The following is a 19070-nucleotide window of genomic DNA, read 5'->3' as shown; positions in this document are numbered from 1 at the left end:
GCACTATAAGAAAAGAATTGATAGAACAGTTTTGTAATCTTAAAATGTACTCAGAAAGATGTTGACTGTTAAGTCCAGTGGGGCTAATCCTCCCAAAGATTCCGGGTAAACTTGGAGGAAAAATAGAAGCAGCAGCCACTGTTAAGAAGGGTTAGGGTCGGGGATAGGGTTAGAAAAAAAAGAAAGAAAAGAATACAATGTATCGGTGAGGTGCGATCTCCTGTGTGTGACAATGGAGTATGCAGAGAGAGGAAATGGTTTCAGACATACAGGGTTCAACCGGAGCCAGCTCCTGACGACTGTAGGCAAAGTTGTTTCCTTCTCTGAAGTTCCATTTCCTCATTTTTGAAAACTTAAAATTTGTGTTATTACTCTACTTGACCATCATGCACCTCAAATGGGCTGATGCATTTTCAAAGGTGTCTTGTAAACTTTATGATTTAAGTCAGTGTTACAAATAATATTATTAAGAAAGAATCATAGATTCAGAAAGAACATAGAAACAAGACCCTGTCTGTCTCCTCCACTTTCACATATTTGCTTGTTATTATTAAAGTGATACATGCTGGCTACAAAAAATACAAAGATATGAAAATACAACCTTGAGAACTAAAGTTACATACAATCCCACTCACAGAGAACCACACACACATACACACAGATTTTTGACAAAGATGAAATCATGCTAGTCTCACAATCTAACTTATTTGCACTTAAAACTGTGTCTTGGACATCTTTTCATGTTGGCATGTATGAGTTCTACCTTATTCATTTAAACGATTGTACAATATTCTATGACATACTGTGCTGTCATTTATGAATCCCATGTCAACCTATTTCTAATTCTGTTGCTGTGACAATTTGATGAGTAGTTCTTTGCTCCCACCAGCTTGAAAACTCCACAAGAACCAAACTAAACAGTAAATAAATGTGGTGCCATGGAGTCGACTGTGACTCATACCGACCCTAGAGGACAGAATAGAACCGCCCCTGTGGGACTCCAGGGCCATAGGAGGCAGAAGGCTCATCTTCATCCCACAAAGCTCCTGGTAGGTTCGAACTACTGACCTTGCAGCTGGCAGTTCAACACAAAAACCGTTACACCACCGGGCTCCTCAACAGCAGACAGATCTGTCATAGCTACACCTCTTCTCTGTGCTCCTCTGGGGCCTGGCAGTAAGTAGACAGGTTAATAAATATCTATTGAATAGATGATTAGATATTAAAAGATCGGTAGATAGATGGTAGATATGGGGCTTCGATCTGGCTTCAAAAAGTTTGCAGAGAAATGAAATTAAAAGGCAATGGGAAAAAATGTAAAAATAAAAGGTAATGGAATTTTTCCAAGAACTTTTAAAATCCCCTTCTTGCATAGATTAATAAATGATAGCTAGACAAACAGACAGACAATAAACAGACTTCAGACACTTAAAGCCCTGAGGCTGAAAGATGCAAGTAGGTGTCAAGCAGACGCAGGAACGTTGGAAGCATCAGAATGGACAATACAGTCCATTTTCGGCTAACTGGAGCCAGGAACTAAGTTCAGGAAACTGCAGTCTCCCCGCTCCTTGCTAATGTGTATCAGCACAAGAAGGAGAACTCAGCAGCTACTCCACTAAAGCAGCAGTTTTCAAGCTATGGGTCACGACCTCTTTGGGGGTCGAACGACCCTTTCACAGAGGTCACCTAAGATCATTGGAAAACACATATTTCTGATGGTCTTGGGAACTGAGACACAGCTCCTCTATCCGTCTCCAGGCGGGTCTGCCCACATGCAGATATGCCCACATACAAGTACCCGGTGTGAAGACTGTTACCCATGTTAATTTCATTTATTTGTAATTAGAAATAAATATTTCACAATATATAATTCCATATTGTTTTGTGATTAATTACTATGCTTTAATTATGTTCCATTTGTAACAATGAAAATGCATCCTTCGTATCAGATAATTGCAGTCTAGTTCATATCAGTGGCAAAATGACAGTGATGAAGTAGCAACGAAAATAATGTTATGGTTGAGGGGGCACCAGCACATGCGGAGCTGTATGAGAGGCCGAGGTGTGAGGAAGGTGGAGAGCCACTGCGCTAAAGACTGGAGGTCTCCAAGTCCTGGTGACAAGCCTCGCAGTGAACTACGTACCCCAAGCCCCAGTATGTCTGGATTTCTCCTTGTGGATAGTGAGGCAAGAAAGAGAAGCGAGTGGAAAATTAATTGTGTCTTTTGCTCACACACATTTCATAATAGCCACTAAAGTTTTAGAATCCTTGCAACCAAAATGTCAAAGCATCTTAAAAGCCCTGCAGTCTCACTGGTCCCATTTTGCAGATGGCGAAATGGAGAAGCCATCAAAGCCGTTCTGCCCCTCACTTTGTGAAGGTGAGTGGTGTTTGCTTTCCGCGAGGAAAGCCCAAAACACACAAGAGGCTGGCCACCAGCTGGGCTCTAGACCCAGACCTCCAGCTGGCCAGGTGACTTTGTTCACTGAGAGCATGTAGTTAAGTGGGTCCCACTCCTTCCTGTACCCCCAGAGACTATAGGACCTCTGGCAGTGACCCTTACCAAGGAAAAGGGAAAGATAACACTTCATCCTAAAATGCTTTCTTCTTTAGACTACATGGATGCATTAGACATGGTCCCTGACCTCAGCCAGATGAGATAGGTTCAGACTCTTTAGCTGGAACCCTCATCCCTGATGGGAACAACCAGCAGTATGTTGCACATCATATATGTGCATATCATATATGCATACCAATGTTTTTTGTTTTTCCATTCATCTATATATTATCTGCCAGTCTCTTTTTCAAAGAGACTCAAAAATCTCAGTGTTTTTGAGATTTCTCCCATATTAATGCATGTAGGTTGAATCCATTACTGTTAAAAGTCTCTTCCTAAACATTTGCTTGGGCTAATGTTTTTGCATTACAAACAGTCCAGGAGCATCTCCTTGTGGACATGTGTAAGAGTATTTAAAAGTAAACACCATGAAATGGAGTCAACAGGATATGCAGTTTTGAATAGTTCACTGCCAAATTGTTCTCCAAATACCCTGATCTACATTACTACCAGTGTCACTTCACCAGCTTGTGATATCCACAAATTCTTTCGTCCAGACTCTGCTTTGTGGGAAGACCTTCATCATTCTTAGCCGGCAAAGGTATGTGGCAAAGTGTGTTAGACAGGGTTCTCTAGAGAGATAAAACCAGATTGCTGATAAGTTTATATATTTATTTATAAAGATAATTAGATATATAACAAGAAATGAACTGTTAAATTATATACAGATAGATAGATATATAATACAAGATATGAACAATTAAATTATAAAGCAGTACAAATGGCTCAGTGCAACTCACTCCCATAAGAGAGAGAGTTGTAAGAGACTAGCAATCCTTCAAGTCTCATCTGCTGCCATATCTTCCTCTATTTATAGATAGAGTGAGGCTATCTCAGCACAGCAGCCAACCACAAGGCAGATCACCAACTGTCAACCAACCACCAGTCCCAACTGCCGGTCCCCAGCTCCAGAGATGTCTTAAAGGGACCTCAACTTACAGCGACACAGCCCACAGGCTAGGCGTCCTATAGGTAGTGTAGCCTATAAATTGAGGCACAGAACAAACAAGGCAGCCGCACACTGGTCCGATGATCAAAGAGCGAGAGACAAGAAAGGTGAGGCACACCGAGCCATTTATCTCTCCGCCCTTCAGTTAATCCCACTTGTGTTTATTGGCCAGGCTGGCACAATAAACTATCTCACAAAGCATACAAACTCCTCTCAGAGGAAGAAAGAGTACTTTCTCAGCTCCAGGTCCTAGAGAGCATACCTACAGCCTCTTAGAAGGCCCCAGTTTGCATATTAGGATCCTTACATTACAGTGAAGAAAAACAGAACTTAAGACAAGTGAAGTGACTTGTTACAAGTTATGCACCAGGAAGTGGGCATGCTATGGGCTAAAGTCTATACTCTTGTAACTGATTTATACATTCAATGAACATTTCTTTAGCACTGACTACACGTCAGTCCCTGAAAATACAAAAATACAGGACTATTTTTAACACACAGTAATACTCAACATGTGTTTCTTGAATCAAGAAGTTCAAAGCTCACAAAGGAAATGGACACCTAAGTCAAGCCCATTGGTGTCGAGTCAAATTCCAACCCAAAGCAGCCCTGCAGGGCAGAGTAGGGTTTTTCCAAGGCTGTAATCTCTCAGAAAATAGACTGCCTCATCTTTCTTCCACCGAGTGGCTGGTGGGTTTGAACTGCCAACCTCAGCCCAGTGCTTTAGCCTCTGTGCCACCAGCGTTCCTTCCAAAAGAAACAGAGATATAAAAACATTTGCAATAGAATGACATAATTAATCCATGACCCAATACAGTAGGGCACACACAAGGGAAGGTTTCAGTCAGAAATACTCCACATTGGAGATAATGGCCAACAAAAACAGAAAGCAGAATTAGGTTCTAGGCTGAGGGAATATGAAATAATACTGCATTTTCTGCGAACTGCTCGACTCTTCACTGCTCCCTTAAAATGAGGTAGGGCATTTTGTTCCTTTCAATTAATTGGAGCTTTGCTAAATGCCTGCTATGGGCCCCAACCTGTGTGAAATGTTTTACCTGCAGTATATCACTGCATCCTTGCCAGCAAAAAAATCTGCATATTTTTTATTCTTCTCGTACAAATGAGAAAACGAGAAAAGTGATCTCAAGAGAATTAAAGAATCCAAGCCAGGAAGACATGCTAGTCCTCTGATCTTTCCTCGTTCTTTCTTCAAAACCTTGGACTGTGCATGCTTTCTTCTTTCCCAGTGGGAAGACCTCCTCCCAGGACACTTCAAGACCTAGAGCGAGTTATCTTTTGTATCAAAGAGACTTTCTGCTCACTTCGCAGAATCTCTTTTCTTCCTTGGGAAACTGAAGAGAAGGAAGCATATGGAGTCTTGTTTTTAATCCTCAGCCAATACAAAAAATCCCATTCACCATTTTTGGAGTACCTACTATGTGCCAGGCAATGTCCTCCAAACTTAACATGCAGTCCTAAAGAATGGGGACAGGATGCCTGCCCTTGTACCAATTAATTCTAGTCACTTTGCAAAGTTAGATGCTGAGGTTTTGAGAGGTCCAGGTGCTTGTCCAAGGTCATTCAGTAATTCTTTGGCCCAGGTAAGACTGAAACTCACAGCTACCTGACTGCTAGCATGAAGTCAAAACCTTTCTCTCATCTGCACCTGCTTTGTTCATCTTCAGTCTCTTTCCTGCAAGATGACTCCGGAGAACTTCACATGGGCTAAGGTCGTACCCGCTGAATTCATCCTGCTGGGCATCACGGATCGTTGGGACCTGCGCATTACCCTCTTCCTGATCTTCCTTCCTGTCTACCTGGTGAGCCTGCTAGGCAACGTGGGCATGGTGCTGCTGATTAGCCTAGACGCCCGACTCCACACACCTATGTACTTCTTCCTGGCCAACCTCTCCTTGCTGGATGCCTGCTATTCCTCAGCCATCGGCCCCAAGATGTTAGTGGACCTGCTGCTGCCCCGTGCCACCATCCCTTACCTAGCCTGTGCCCTCCAGATGTTTGTCTTTGCAGGGCTGGCGGATGCCGAGTGTTGCCTGCTGGCGGCCATGGCCTATGACCGCTACGTGGCCATCGGGAATCCTCTTCTCTACACCGCAGCCATGTCACCGAGACTGTGCCTCGCTCTGCTGGGAGCATCGGGCCTGGGCGGAGCGGTGAGCGGCCTGGTCCACACCGCCTTCACCTTCCGCCTGAGCTTCTGCCGCTCGAGGGAGGTCAACAGCTTCTTCTGCGACATCCCTCCGCTGCTGGCCATCTCATGCGACGACACCGGTCTCAATGAGCTCCTGCTCCTTGCCGTCTGTGGTTTCATCCAGACGGCCACGCTGTTGGCTATCGCTGTGTCCTACGGCTTCATTGCCGGGGCCGTGATCCGCGTGCGCTCGGCCGAGGGCCGCCGAAGAGCAGCCTCGACCTGCGGCTCCCACCTCGCCGCCGTGGCTGTGCTCTACGGGACCCTCATCTTCATGTACCTGCGTCCCAGCACCCGTTACGCCCTGGACACTGACAAGATGGCCTCTGTGTTCTACACCCTGGTCATCCCGGCGCTCAACCCCCTCATCTACAGCCTCCGCAACAAGGAGGTGACGGGGGCCTTCCGGAGGACCTGGACCCGACTCTGTGGCCCGGGGCAGGACCACTCGTGAGCCGTCTGTGCAGGAAGCGGGAGCGTGCTCCCTGAGGCCCCTGCACCCTGGGTAAGGAGGGGCGCTCCTCTCTACCGGCCTCTCCTCTTGTCACCGGCATTGTTTCAAGAACTACCAAGCGGGAGGAAAGGGCAGCGTTCAACTGGAAGGCCCAAGGGGCTACACCCAGAACGAGAGCAGCGATGAGGATGCTGCTGCTACTGAGCTGCCTCCGTTCCCCATGTTCAAAATATAAATGTTCCCGGTGAAGTGATGGGAGGTTTATTGGCCACCTGTACTAGTGAGCAGGTTGGTCCCCAGAAACATCCGGTTCCTATACACTTGTCCTTTTAGGGCTCTTCTTGGCCAGCTGGTCAACTCCTGCTCTCCCTGACCTCACACAGGAAGAGAGTCTTCAGAACCTGCTCATGCCCCCAAAAGGGGACTTCCTGTCCTGAGGCAAACACCCCACCCTTCCAACACTAGGGGAAATGAGGAACAGCGCTAGAACATGTACACTCCCTCCTAAAATCCCAACAGCTTGCTTAAGGGCATGGTCAAGGTTAGGCCTAGGATATCCATTGCCATCCAGTAGATTCTGACTCATACCGGCTCCAAAAAGGGTGTCCGTGTCTACACATCTTCATCGTAGCAGGGTCGTCTTTCTCCTCCAGAGAGTAGACTGCTTTTGAGACATTGACCTTGTGGCTGGCAGCCCAAGGCCTAACCCACACACTGACCAGAGCTCCTTCGGCAAAGGATAGAGGACAGAGTCAGGATTACGCTGTGGTTAGGATAGAGTCTGGATTAGAGCTCAGATTAGGGCTAAGATTAGAGTCGGGGCTCATTTAATTCTAAACCTAAGCCTGGGTTTAGAATTAAGAAACAATTGCGCAAATCTACAATTGAATTTCAATAAAATAAATGTTAAGATTTGGATTGGTTATACAGTTAATTAGTGAATTTAGAATAAATTTAAACGTGAGTCAAAATTTGTGTAAACCTGGGCTCTTATTAAAAATATTTAGAAATTTAGGGATATATTTGAGTGTATACATATTTTATAAGTTTTATCAATAAATCAATAAAAATATTAAATATTTTAGCTCTATATTAGGATGTAGAGTTCATTAATATTGGAGTCCAAGTTTCATTTCTATTGAAAGAAAATTTCAGTTAGAGTTTGGGGGGGGGGTTGTTGTTGTTTTTAATCATTTTATTGGGGGCTCTTACAGCTCTTATAACACTCCATACATCAATTTGTACATGTGTTGCCATCATAATTTTCTAAACATTTATTTTCTATTTGAGCCCTTGGCATCAGCTCCTCTTTTTACCCTCCCTCCTCCCCTCCTCCCCTCATGACCCCTTGATAGCTTATAAATTATTATTGTTTTCATGTCTTACGCTAACTGCTGTCTCCCTTCACCCAGGTGTCTGTTGCCATCCCCCTTGGGAGGGGGAGCTAGAGTTAGGTTTTATTAGAGATTGTTGGATTTAAGTTAAGTTTGGTGTGTGGACGATGTTGACGGTAAGTTCAAGTCACTCTGTTGTCACTATTACGCATAGGCGAGGACCACCCTAGAGGAGAAATAGGCAGATGAAGAGTATTTTAATTTTCAAATTGCCATTCTAAGTCACTTTAATTTAAGACTTAGGGTTATGGGTAATGATTAATGTTTCTTAAAACTTAAGGGTAGGTGATTATCAGTGGATTTAAGCTTAACTTTATTTAGAGTTATGTGCATGTGGGTGGTTAGAGCTAATCTTATGTCTAGTTTGTAATGCGATTACAACATTCAGAGGTAGGGTTGTGCTTAGGAAGAACAGGGCCTTAGTCCTGACCTCTTGGGCCACAGTAATTTCAGTGCTCTGAGACCTGGGTCATACTGGACTTCTAGACATAAGGCTCTTGGGACTGTAATCCCCTCAGAGTTCACATCATTTCCTTTGTCTCCACGGGCAAGGTCCAATACTGATGACTGTCGTCTGGTTTCTTGGAGTGGTTATGTCTCTTGTTACCAGAACCAGACCTTCCCTCTTAGTAAGTATGACCTGCTTGGTGGTACCAGGCTCACAGAGAGAGGAATGTAAAGAAGACCAACCATCTCCTCAAATCTTAGGGAACTTTACAATTTTCCTGAAAGCATGGTAAACTCCCCTGGTTTCCCCAGGACTGGAGGAATTCTTGGGAGATGAGACTTTCAGCTTCAAAACCGGAACATTCCAAGGAAAACCAGTATCAACTGGTCATCCTATTAGGAAACCCATTTTCTGGTGGCCTGGCATCTCAAAAGCTGGCAGTGCAATATCTCAAACTCGACCCAGCAGGGCATATTTTGACAAAGGCTTGAAAAATGAAAACCCCTTCTCTCATCACAAATTTTTATAATTCTTTCCTAGCTCCCCAGCTCCTCTTAGTTCCTATAACCATAGAACTCACAAGAAACATTATTAGAAGAGTTGGCAATTCGATGACTATGATGTAAGGTTGGCCCCCATACATTCAATGGTGTTTATACTCCAAGATATCTCCTGTGGTCTTTTCTTATCGATCAAGGGCAAGTTTTACAGATGGTCCTACCCATCATTTTGGTTCTACAGGTTGTCTGTGTGTCCGTCCACATGGTTACATCAGTGAATCAGCCAGACACAATTGTATAAATCCTACAAATCAATAAAATGTGAGGTCATGGGCCATTAGGCCAGATTAACAGAAAATGAGCTAGAGGGAAGAGAGAGAGATTGCAAGACAACATAGACCCATCTGGGGGATGGATGAAGAGAAACAGTCAAATCCCCACCCTTAAAATGAGACGCCCAATAGAGCTTCGTTATACCTCTGTGAGCCCCATTTACTAAGGCAGGCAGGACAAGAGCAAGTTTGAAATGGAGGCCAAGGACTTGATTTGGAGCACTTACTGTACAAAAGGAATCAGAGCCTGAAACCTGAGTTGGGTTTGGGTAAATAGAATTAAGGGAAGGGGGCTTTTTAGAGAAAGGGGTGAGTAGGCACAAAAGCACAGAAGTAGTATGAGCTCGGGGAATACAGGAGACTCTAAAGGCTGTCTACTTCCATAAAGTAGATTTAAAGTCTCAGAAACCCACAGGGGCAGTTTAAGTCTGTCCTACAGGGTCCCTATGAGGTGGAACTGACTCAAAGACAGGGAGTTTGATTTTCTTTGGTTTGTTGTTGTTGTTGTTGTTGTTATTAGTTTGGGAGACAAGAAGGGAAAGTTAAGGTTGAGGATCTGAGAATGGGAAGGGTGCTCTGTAGTTAAGATATAAGGGAGGAAAATTTGAACTTTATCCCATAGACAATAGAGAATCCTTGAAAATCCATGTGTCTAAGATTCCTCTTTATGATTGCTCTGACATTGAATCATGCAAAATCACTCCCACCTGGAGAGCTAGACAGAGGTACCATTCTCCCAGACCACAGTACACCCAGGAACACGTTCATAACCCAGTCTCGTATCATAAATATCCCTCAAACCCAGACCCAGCTTCAAATCAGAAACATTCATGCTGGCAAAAAATCAAATCTCATAGAGACCCACCTACAGCAGCACCCACAGATACAAGTTCATAAGACACCCACAGGTGCACAGAGATACAATCACTCTCTTCACACCCAGCCATACAATCCTACAAACACATCCACAGCCACTCACCTCGCCAGTCACCACAGACACAATCCCTCCCACGCTTCTACACTCCCTGTAAGAAACCCACCAGGATCCAGCTGAGAGGACAAGAGGATTGGCCCCAGAGCCTAGTCCTGTAACCTGTACTCTCTTGCCTTTGACCCTGGTCACTCTGCTTGGGATTTGGGAAGCAGACAGGTCCTTCTCTCAGACAGAGGCTGGGGAGCAGTAGCTTCATACTTTGGGCTCCTAAGTGTTTCTCCTACACCAAACAAACAAGTCCCTAGAGTTGAAAGTAGCAACAACTATGCTTCCCCCCAACAAATTAGGCCTTGGAGGAAGGATAACAAGTCCCAGAGCTGAGCTTCCTCCCACCCCAGGGATGAGGGCCAAGGGAGTGGTGCCTCTGGAGAGAAATGTTCTCAAGGTTCCAAAGCCCACAATTGGTCAATAGCTCCTTCCCCAGGCCTTCTAAGAATAGGATACACCAGGCCCCCTGCTGCTCTGCTCCACATCCCTCTTGTGATGTGGAGAGGCCAGAGGGAACATGTGAGGGACAAAGGGCCAGACTGAAGACTATACAGAAGTCTTCTTGTGTACACTGTGTGCATGAGTCACATGCGTAAGTATGAGGGTCCATGTGTTTCATGCAGAGTGGTGATTGTGCATCACTATCACTGCAGGATGCTATGGTTATGGAGGGGAATGTGTGTCTATGAATGTGCTCCTCCAGAGTACAGCGTCTCTGCTGTGTTCCATCATGAGCCTATGTGGGTGCAGCCAGATGTGAGATGGTATGAGGCTACGGGATCCTGAGACTGTGCAGGAGGATGTGAACGAGTCATCAATGATGGGATTGGGTATGACTGTGTATGCGTGAATAGGCACCTTCACACAAAGTAGGTGGTCGTTCACTTGATTTTTCAGTCTTTTTAATAGAGAATAACAAGGAAAGAAATAAGAAAGTCAATCCCCTACGCCATGGAAGCATGAATGTTAATGATCACAGTGCCTGAGTAGAGTGGCGTGTGCCACCTTGAACCCGAGTTTGTGCGTGTTTGCCACCCTGGCCTCACTGCAGTTTGTGATTCCATTTGACCGTGTGGTTATGTGCACAGTTACCTGGATTTGTGGGTCACTGTGGTAACAATGGTCTGTGTGCCTACTTAGGCGCGAATGTATGTGCTAGATCCACATTTCTGCATTTGGTTGATTGTGCCTGTGTGTTTGCAGAGACTAGCTTGCGCTGCACATAGCTGCATGCTTGCACTTAGCTCAGTACATTTGAATGTTTATTGGGAGCATCTTAGACATGGATAAGAACTTGTTCCATTTCCAAAAGCAATTTTGTAAACAGTCTTCCCCACTCTGCCTTAGTCCTCTTCCCCTCCTGGAAGGTGAGAGTTAGAGTAAAGATGCTCTACAGGGAGCCAAAGCCAAAATCTTCTTCCCCAGTTCAGGAAACAAAAGGAAATACAAAAGTAGAAAGATCCTTCACTTGAGTTTTTATTCTTTTTAACAGAGAATGACAAAGAAAGAAGCTAAGGAGCCGTCACTGTGAAGGAACAGCCCAGGGGGATGGCAGTGGGGGAGCACATGTTCCCTAAAAGTCCTGTTCTTAAGATCCCCTGTTAGAGCATTGTCTAAATTTTTTGCAATGGAATCCATACAGAAAAATATCTGGAGGCATTGAAATGATCAGTCTCTGTTCTTAAGAGTTAAGCCTGTGCCATTGGCAGGTGTGTCTGTCTGCCCACGTGAATTTCCCACCGAGAGAAGTGCATTTTCTTGGTGCTCACTGTTTGGGTTCCCTGAGAAACGGTTTCCAAGGATATGAGGATTCATCCAGATTCGTTTTTGTCCTCTTTTCTGTTAGTTTGATTTTTGCTGAACATCACAATGTAGCAAACTTGAAGATCTCTTAGCTCAATCTCTGTATTGTGCACCTGGGGACATGGTGAGGATCAAGGTTCACAGGTAAAGTGGCTTGCTTAAATCCCAGTCTGTCTGACTCCAAACCTATGATTTTTCTTTCATGGCCAAGAAGCCTTGAGCACTGTAGTTGCCATCACCCTATTCCTTAGACACTGGGAAATGATGTCCTGTCGGTAGAAAAACATCTCTGGGGTCCCAGACGAAAGGACCATTGTCCATGGATGCTGCCAACAAATCATCAGAGGGAGCCCCATTCATCCTCCTGGGACTGACCACACGTCCTGAACAGCGGGCGCCTCTCTTTGTGCTGTTCTTGGTCTTGTACGTGGCAGGGATCTTGGGAAATGGACTGATTGTGGCCGCCATCCGGGTCAGTCCAGCCCTTCATGCACCCATGTACTTCCTGCTGGCCCATCTATCCTTCGCAGACCTCTGCTTTACCTCGGTAACCGTGCCCAAGATGTTGGCCAACTTGTTGGCCCACGACCGCTCCATCTCCCTGGTGGGCTGCCTGACCCAAATGTACTTCTTCTTTGCCCTGGGTGTAACTGATAGCTGTCTCCTGGCTGCCATGGCCTATGACCGCTACGTGGCCATCCGGCACCCCCTCCACTATGCCACCAGGATGTCTCGGACCGTGTGCACAGCCCTGGTGGGGACTGCATGGCTAGTCTCTCATGTCCACTCCCTTCTGCATATCTTGCTCATGGCCCGCCTGTCCTTCTGTGCCTCCCACCAAGTGCCCCACTTCTTCTGTGACCACCAGCCACTCCTAAGGCTTTCGTGCTCAGACACTCGGCACATTCAGTTGCTCATCTTCACCGAGGGGGCTGCAGTGGTGGTTACCCCCTTCTTGCTCATTCTCGCCTCCTATGGGGCTATTGCAATTGCTATCATCCGACTACCCTCGGCCTCTGGCAGGCTCCGTGCCGTGTCCACCTGTGGCTCTCACCTGGCTGTGGTAGGCCTCTTCTATGGGACAGTCATCGCTGTCTACTTCCAGCCCACCTCCCGATATGAGGCGGAGCGAGGTCGTGTGGCCACCGTCATGTACACTGTAGTCACCCCGATGTTGAACCCTGTCATCTATAGCCTGCGGAATCGGGATGTGCAGGGAGCACTCCGAGCCCTGTTCACTGGACGGCGGATCTCAGCTAGTGACTCCTGAGGGCTGGGTCCCATCAAGGACAGACTTGGCATCATCCACAGCAATAGCTCAAAATGGTGATCGTCAAAGCTGAGCTCAAAAAGCATCGTATTAACAGCTACCATTCTCTGAGCAACTGAGCAGCAGGTCCTTGCCCGGTCTTCTTTTATTCGCATAACAACCTTCGAGGCAGACAGTGCGATCCTGTTGTTCAGAAGAAGGGGCTGGAGCTGGAAGAGGGGAAGTAGATTTCCCAAGTTCACCCAATTTTCAGATGGCAAACTTGGGCCCTTGCTGACACAGCATGCCCTGTCCTAATAATTCATGCCAGGCAGTTAAGAGTATTTTGCCATTTTCTAAAGATGTCGTGGGGGAGTTCCTGGGTTGTACTAAAGGTTCAAAGCTCAGCTGCTGGCCTGGTGGTATAGTGGGAGGGTTACATGCTGGGCTGCTAAATTCAAGGCCAGCAGTTCAAGCCCACCAGCTGCTCTTTGGGAGAAAGATGAAGCATTCTGCTTCCATATAGATTCACGGCCACAGGAACCCTCCACAGGGTCCCTCCGAGTTAGAATAGACCCCACGGTAGTGGGTTTTCCTAGGCAAAAGTTCAGCTCTCTGAACCAAGTCAGTGTGCCTTGGCGTATAGCCTATGTCTGAAATGTCACGGTCTTGAGAATCCCGTGTATAAGCCCCACTGTGTGCACCTGGGTGCCCCTGAGTTGGAATCGGTAGGATAACAAATAGCAACAAGAAGGACTTGCGTAAGAAAGGCCTGGAGACTGGCTTCTGAACAATCCGTCAATGAAAGCTCTATGGCTCACAGCCCTGTGATCCAGGCAGCATTTCATTCTGCCCCCACCCCCTGTACGGTCCCCATGAGTCAGAGGCCAATTGTATGGTAGCCAACAATAACAGCAACAGTTATGGGCTTAGAGAAGTAAGATGGGGGAGGGTATGCAGTACCAGGACTTGCTCTGTAGGGTCTGGGACTGGACCTCCCATCACTTGCCCATGCATTCTCAAATAAATTAGTGTTTGCTCTTCAGCTCTCTGGGAGGGGAATAAACATTCACATACGCATGCATGAAGGGCTTGCTCTCCACCGAACCGATGTGGGCGCTCAGGAGATGCTCTGGACCACTGAGACAAATAAATGCTTGTATTTTATGCTAACAATCATTTCAAAGTAGTCCGTTGTACCGATTGTATCTGTTACAATGCTGTGTCTGTTATAATGAAGGCTGGCAGGTTACACGCGGCATTCTGGGGAAGCAAAGTGCTGTGGGCAGACACAATTTTTAACAAGAGAAAAGGGGAGAGAGTTCTCGCCTTAGCAGAAGATGGAAGGGGCATTTTGTAAGTTTTGATCTGCAGTGCTTCTCTTTTCTCACCCATAAAACGCATGTGTGTTCTGACTGCTGTTTGATGAAGGAGGAACCTGGCTCGAGGTTCCAGAGCTAATTGGTAATGGAGCCATACCGAACCCTTAGGCTGCAACCCAGAGTGCACATTTGCATTGTAACTGAGACTCACAGGACCCAGGCTCCAGGTGTGGGGCTCAGTGAAAGAATTTGCAGGAAGAAATCTCAGGCTGGGCCAAGTTTGAGAATCTAATATGCCCTCATCGTGGTATGTCTACATGTTTACCAAATGGGTTTGTGAGGTGGGGCTTTTACATCCATGTTTCTCTTCAGAAACCCCACACTTTTCTTGCCTCCAGAGACAGGGAAGCTGGAACTGTCGGGTCACCACTGGGCTTCCAGCTCCCACACCCAAGTCTGCCACCACTGAGTCCCAGAACTACAGAATTAGGCTAATTTTTTAGATCTGAAAAGGGCCTGAAGGCCTTCAGTCCAGCGGCTTTTCTGTTTTGTTTTGGGGTTTGGGTTTTTTTTTCCCCTAGTGAAATCCGACATACAAGGTTATAAAGCGCCAATAAACCAGGACTTCAATTTCCACTCGTGGCAACTCGGTGTGTGTCAGAGTAGAATTGCACTAGTTTTCAATACTTTGTTTTTCAGAAGTCGATCACCAGATCTTTCTTCCAAGATGCCTCTGGACAGACTTAAGCTACCAATCTTCCAGTTAGTAGCCAGCACATTAATGCCAAACACATTAACCATTTTCATTTCCCAGGGACCCCAAAATTATAAAACTTGGGGTTAGAGGAGAAGCAAAAGCAAAGCATCAGGAGTGAAATCTTGAACCTAACTTCTCAATCCTCTGTTGTATCTCCATCCGTTACCAAGGGATCGCTGATAACCCAACCTTTCGTTTCATAAACGGGGAAATCAGGCCCAGAATAATTAAGAGCCCGTCTCCTGGCTTGGCCTTCCATGCACCAATAGCTCAGTCCTGAGTCCTTTAGACCATCCTCTCCTGACCCCCTACTTCCCACCCTACTCCCAAGTTACTTGTTCACATTGCTGCTTGCTATGATGCCAGACCCAAGTCTCTCCCAGCAACTTGTCCCTTGCTCCACAAGTCACTTCCCCCTCATAGATATTCCAAGACGGTACCATCAACCCAATTCTATAACACGGAGTCATCTGCTGACCATCACGGACCTTGGCTGAGTTATTGTGTTCCTAGAACGATATGCTGTTGCCTTGACTGTCTATGATCTCATTCCAGATAGGGTTTCTGTATCAACCAGGAGAAATAGCAAGGTGGGGCCAAAGGAATTGCCAACACTTCCTTCTTCTGGACCACCAGCCCTGCCTCAGTCATCCAACTCAGATATGTTATCGGCTTCTGGAATATTGATCCATCCTTAGTAGTCATTTCTGTATTGAGAAGGAACAGGCTACAAATATCACTACTGGTGCCCACTGCCCACACTGTAGCACAGCCATGCTTCTGATCCCCAACAAGCTATCTCTGCCTTTGCACGGCGCATGCCTTCTACACCATGTCCACCACTAGCATCACATACGCTTTCAGATTTCATTGTGTCCCCCCAATGTCTCAGCCATTGAGAAATCTCAATTTTGAATGTGTAAAAACTGAGTTTGGAGAAAAAGTGCAGAGGCTCGTCCTAGTTCACTCCACTAACCAGCGCTAGTGCCCATGCAGTACCCTTCATGTAGTATTCCTTCTGTCACACCATAAACCATCACTCAATTCAAGGTAATACATATTTACGACCATCTGGTGTATATCAGACTATTTCCAGATACCCACTCAACCTATTTCCAGACATGCACAAGATAGGCAAGAAAAGAGAATGGTGGGCACTTCTTAGGCATCAGTCATTAGGCCTATGACCCCTTGGACCACTTTCTCACCTTATGTCACTACATACAACCTCTTATTTTATCTCGTTGTTGCTAGTGCAGCAGATTCAGTCTGCAACTTACAGTAATGCATGCACAATGGAACAAAATGCTGCCTTTTGGTTCTGCGCCTTTCCCGTGATTGGTCCAAGAACTGTCACACACAGGGTTTTCATTGGATAATTTTCAATTATCCTAGTCTATCTTACTCTGGAGGCATGACTGAAACCTGTTCAGCTTCTTAGCAACACCTCCACTCACTTAAGGTACTGTGATAGTTAGGTTTTCTGTGCCAACATGGTTCCCATAGGAACATGTGGGTGGAGGTTAGCCTGTCAATCAGGTCACAGCTGGATTGAAGGGCAACTGAGATAAATGACTTTCAGAGACAGGCCTCCTTCTTTCTCCCTGGTGATCGGACCATCATGCTGCATTGTTGACTGAACTAGTTCTTCGCTGCAACCATGTGCTGTGCTACTTGTGGGCCCAGCCAACCTATGGATCATGTTGCTGTGCTGTCCATCACTAGAGCTTGAGGCTCTATTGGGACCTGCTATGCTATGCTGCCTCACTACTGACCTCTGCTACACCTCGACTTCACATCTTCCTGCTGTTACATCCACCCTGCCATGTCTACTGCCTGAGGGCCAATTCAGCGTGTCTTGCCTGAGGGCGGATTCTGCTGTTTGCTTCCTTGACCTTGGACCAGTGAGTTGAAGGACATTCAGTATATTAACTATCCCGTGAAAGTGAGTTGAACTGAGCCCTCTGTACTGCTGTGTGGACAATTAGCTGTGGTGTTTCTTCTTTCTATATAAACCTATCCACATATATGTATATGTGTGTGTGTGTGTGTGTGTGTATTGTATTGGTTTTGTTTCTCTAGAGAACTCTGCCTAACATAGGTACATTGGTCTGTGTCAGGCCAACCCAAGTGTTCTACATGAAAGAAAGACAAATAGCCCTAAAAGATGACATTGACTTCTAGGACATCAGAGGATGTCCCCTGAAATACTACTGAAGAGTTTATAACTTACTGTATCTTTTTCACACTACATATAAAGAGACACTTTTAACACCTTAAGTAAAACAAGGATAGGTGAAGAGATCACTGAAAATAGGATGCTGTAGCCAAGCATGGCGAAAAAAACAGATGGTATCCGGCTATCAGAAAGAATAGCATCTGGGATCTTAAAGGTTTGTCTTCAAGCTAACAGGCATTTAAGTGAGACACCTACTGAGTCCACATGGAAACACACTGACCTGTGTGATCCAAGGACTATAAATAACAAAATCCAAATGCAAATGATGGAATAGTATCAGAGCTTAAATTATAAACACCAAGTTTGCAGAAGGCTATGGTGAATCTCTTCTGAATATAATCCAAGGCTGGTGAATCTCTTCTGAATATAGTCCAAGGATGTGACCAGCCTTGCTAGCATACAAAGAGCATCGCAAAGTCAACTAGGGCAGATGTGATTAGGGTGAAATATAATACCTTATCATTTGAACTCCCTTTTGATCCATTCTAAAGTTATTTTAGTTTTCAATATTTTCTTCTTTCTCTTTAATTGAAGTTGTTCTATGTTTTGCTTAGTCATTGTTGGTGTTTTTTTTATAATGTGTTTGCTTACTTCCTGTCTGTGTTTTGTATGGTTTTCTGTGTATAAAATCTGTCTGACCGGACCTTGAATCTCCCCCACCTGTGCGGAGCTGACCAGAGTTGGCTGAAACAACAAGCAGCAAGTGACCTTGAATGTCCCACACACACCTGTGGAACTGACAAGAGCTGGCTAATGTACAGCAGCTTTGTAAGCTTTTTCTTTCTTTCACTCATGGCCCATTTTGCTCATGGCCCGTTTTGTTCACTGCTAGTTTGGCTCAGTGCCCGCTTTGTTCTCCGCCTGCCACTCTGCACTCGGCACCAGCACGGACCCTTTGGCTCAGTGCCTGCTTTGCTCTCGACTCTCCACTCTGCACCCAGCACGGCCCGTTTGGCTCAGTGCCCGCTTTGTTCTTGGCCCACCACACTGCACCCAGCATGAATACACCCCGAACCAGGAAGACACCTTACATTCCAGAAACCCGGACATACCTGTCCATATATAAGCACCACCACTGTAGGCTGCAGTGCTACTCCCCCGGCCCGGACACTATGGACTGTGGGACTTCTCGCAGGCCGGGTTTTTCTCCCTAATAAAGTCTGTTTGTTCTAATTCGACTGATAACTGATTTACTTCCAAGTAGTCATCTTGGAAGAGCTTATATTTATTTTAGTAATGTGTTTTGGCTCAAAGAGTTGTGCAATCCCTCTTTTGGAGATTTCTGATCTGCACTGAAAAATCTGCCTCCTTCTCACCTACAATATTCCTTGAACTTATCCTCAAATGTCTTTTCAACATTTCCAAATAATCAAACCCCACTCACAGCATTGATCCTTTCAATCCTTCAGTTTGTTCAAACTAATGTGCAGCACTATGTGTAGCCACCTCATGTAGAAAAAACAATTTCACACCAAGAAAAGAATTTCTGAGCAAGTCTATACCATCTCCTTCTTTCTTGTTAAATTTTGTATTGTGCTTTGGGTTAAAGTTTACAGGGCATATCCGTTGCCCAGGCACAGTTTGTAGATAAAGTGTCCAATGCCATTAGCTGCATTCCCCCACGATGCGTCAGCATTCTCCTCATTTATGCCCTGGGTTCCGTTTCCTTTCATTCCTACATTCTACCCCTTCCTGCCTTCTCATCTCTGCTTTTGGGCAAATGATGCTCGTTTAAGATTCTAAGGAACACATTCCTCTTGGGTGTCATTGTTTATTTTGTGCGCCTGTTTATTATTTGGTTGAAAGATGGT

At 45.6% G+C, this 19070-nt stretch overlaps 2 protein-coding genes across 2 annotated transcripts; both read left to right on the top strand.

Moving 5' to 3' along the window:
- Positions 1 to 5270: 5270 nt before the first annotated feature.
- On the top strand, positions 5271 to 6233 carry LOC101639821 (olfactory receptor 5C1). Its single transcript, XM_004716479.2, has one exon. The coding sequence runs from the start codon at positions 5271 to 5273 to the stop codon at positions 6231 to 6233; it is 963 nt and encodes a 320-aa protein (XP_004716536.1).
- A 5778-nt stretch (positions 6234 to 12011) lies between these two features.
- On the top strand, positions 12012 to 12962 carry LOC101664098 (olfactory receptor 1K1). Its single transcript, XM_004716476.2, has one exon. The coding sequence runs from the start codon at positions 12012 to 12014 to the stop codon at positions 12960 to 12962; it is 951 nt and encodes a 316-aa protein (XP_004716533.1).
- The last annotated feature ends 6108 nt before the right edge of the window (positions 12963 to 19070 follow it).

This window comes from Echinops telfairi, unplaced genomic scaffold (genome assembly GCF_000313985.2).
Source record: "Echinops telfairi isolate 266 unplaced genomic scaffold, ASM31398v2 ScPeMD7_32;HRSCAF=126, whole genome shotgun sequence".
In the NCBI taxonomy this organism is placed as follows: Eukaryota; Metazoa; Chordata; class Mammalia; order Afrosoricida; family Tenrecidae; genus Echinops; species Echinops telfairi.
This window is presented reverse-complemented; position numbering and strand designations above follow the sequence as displayed.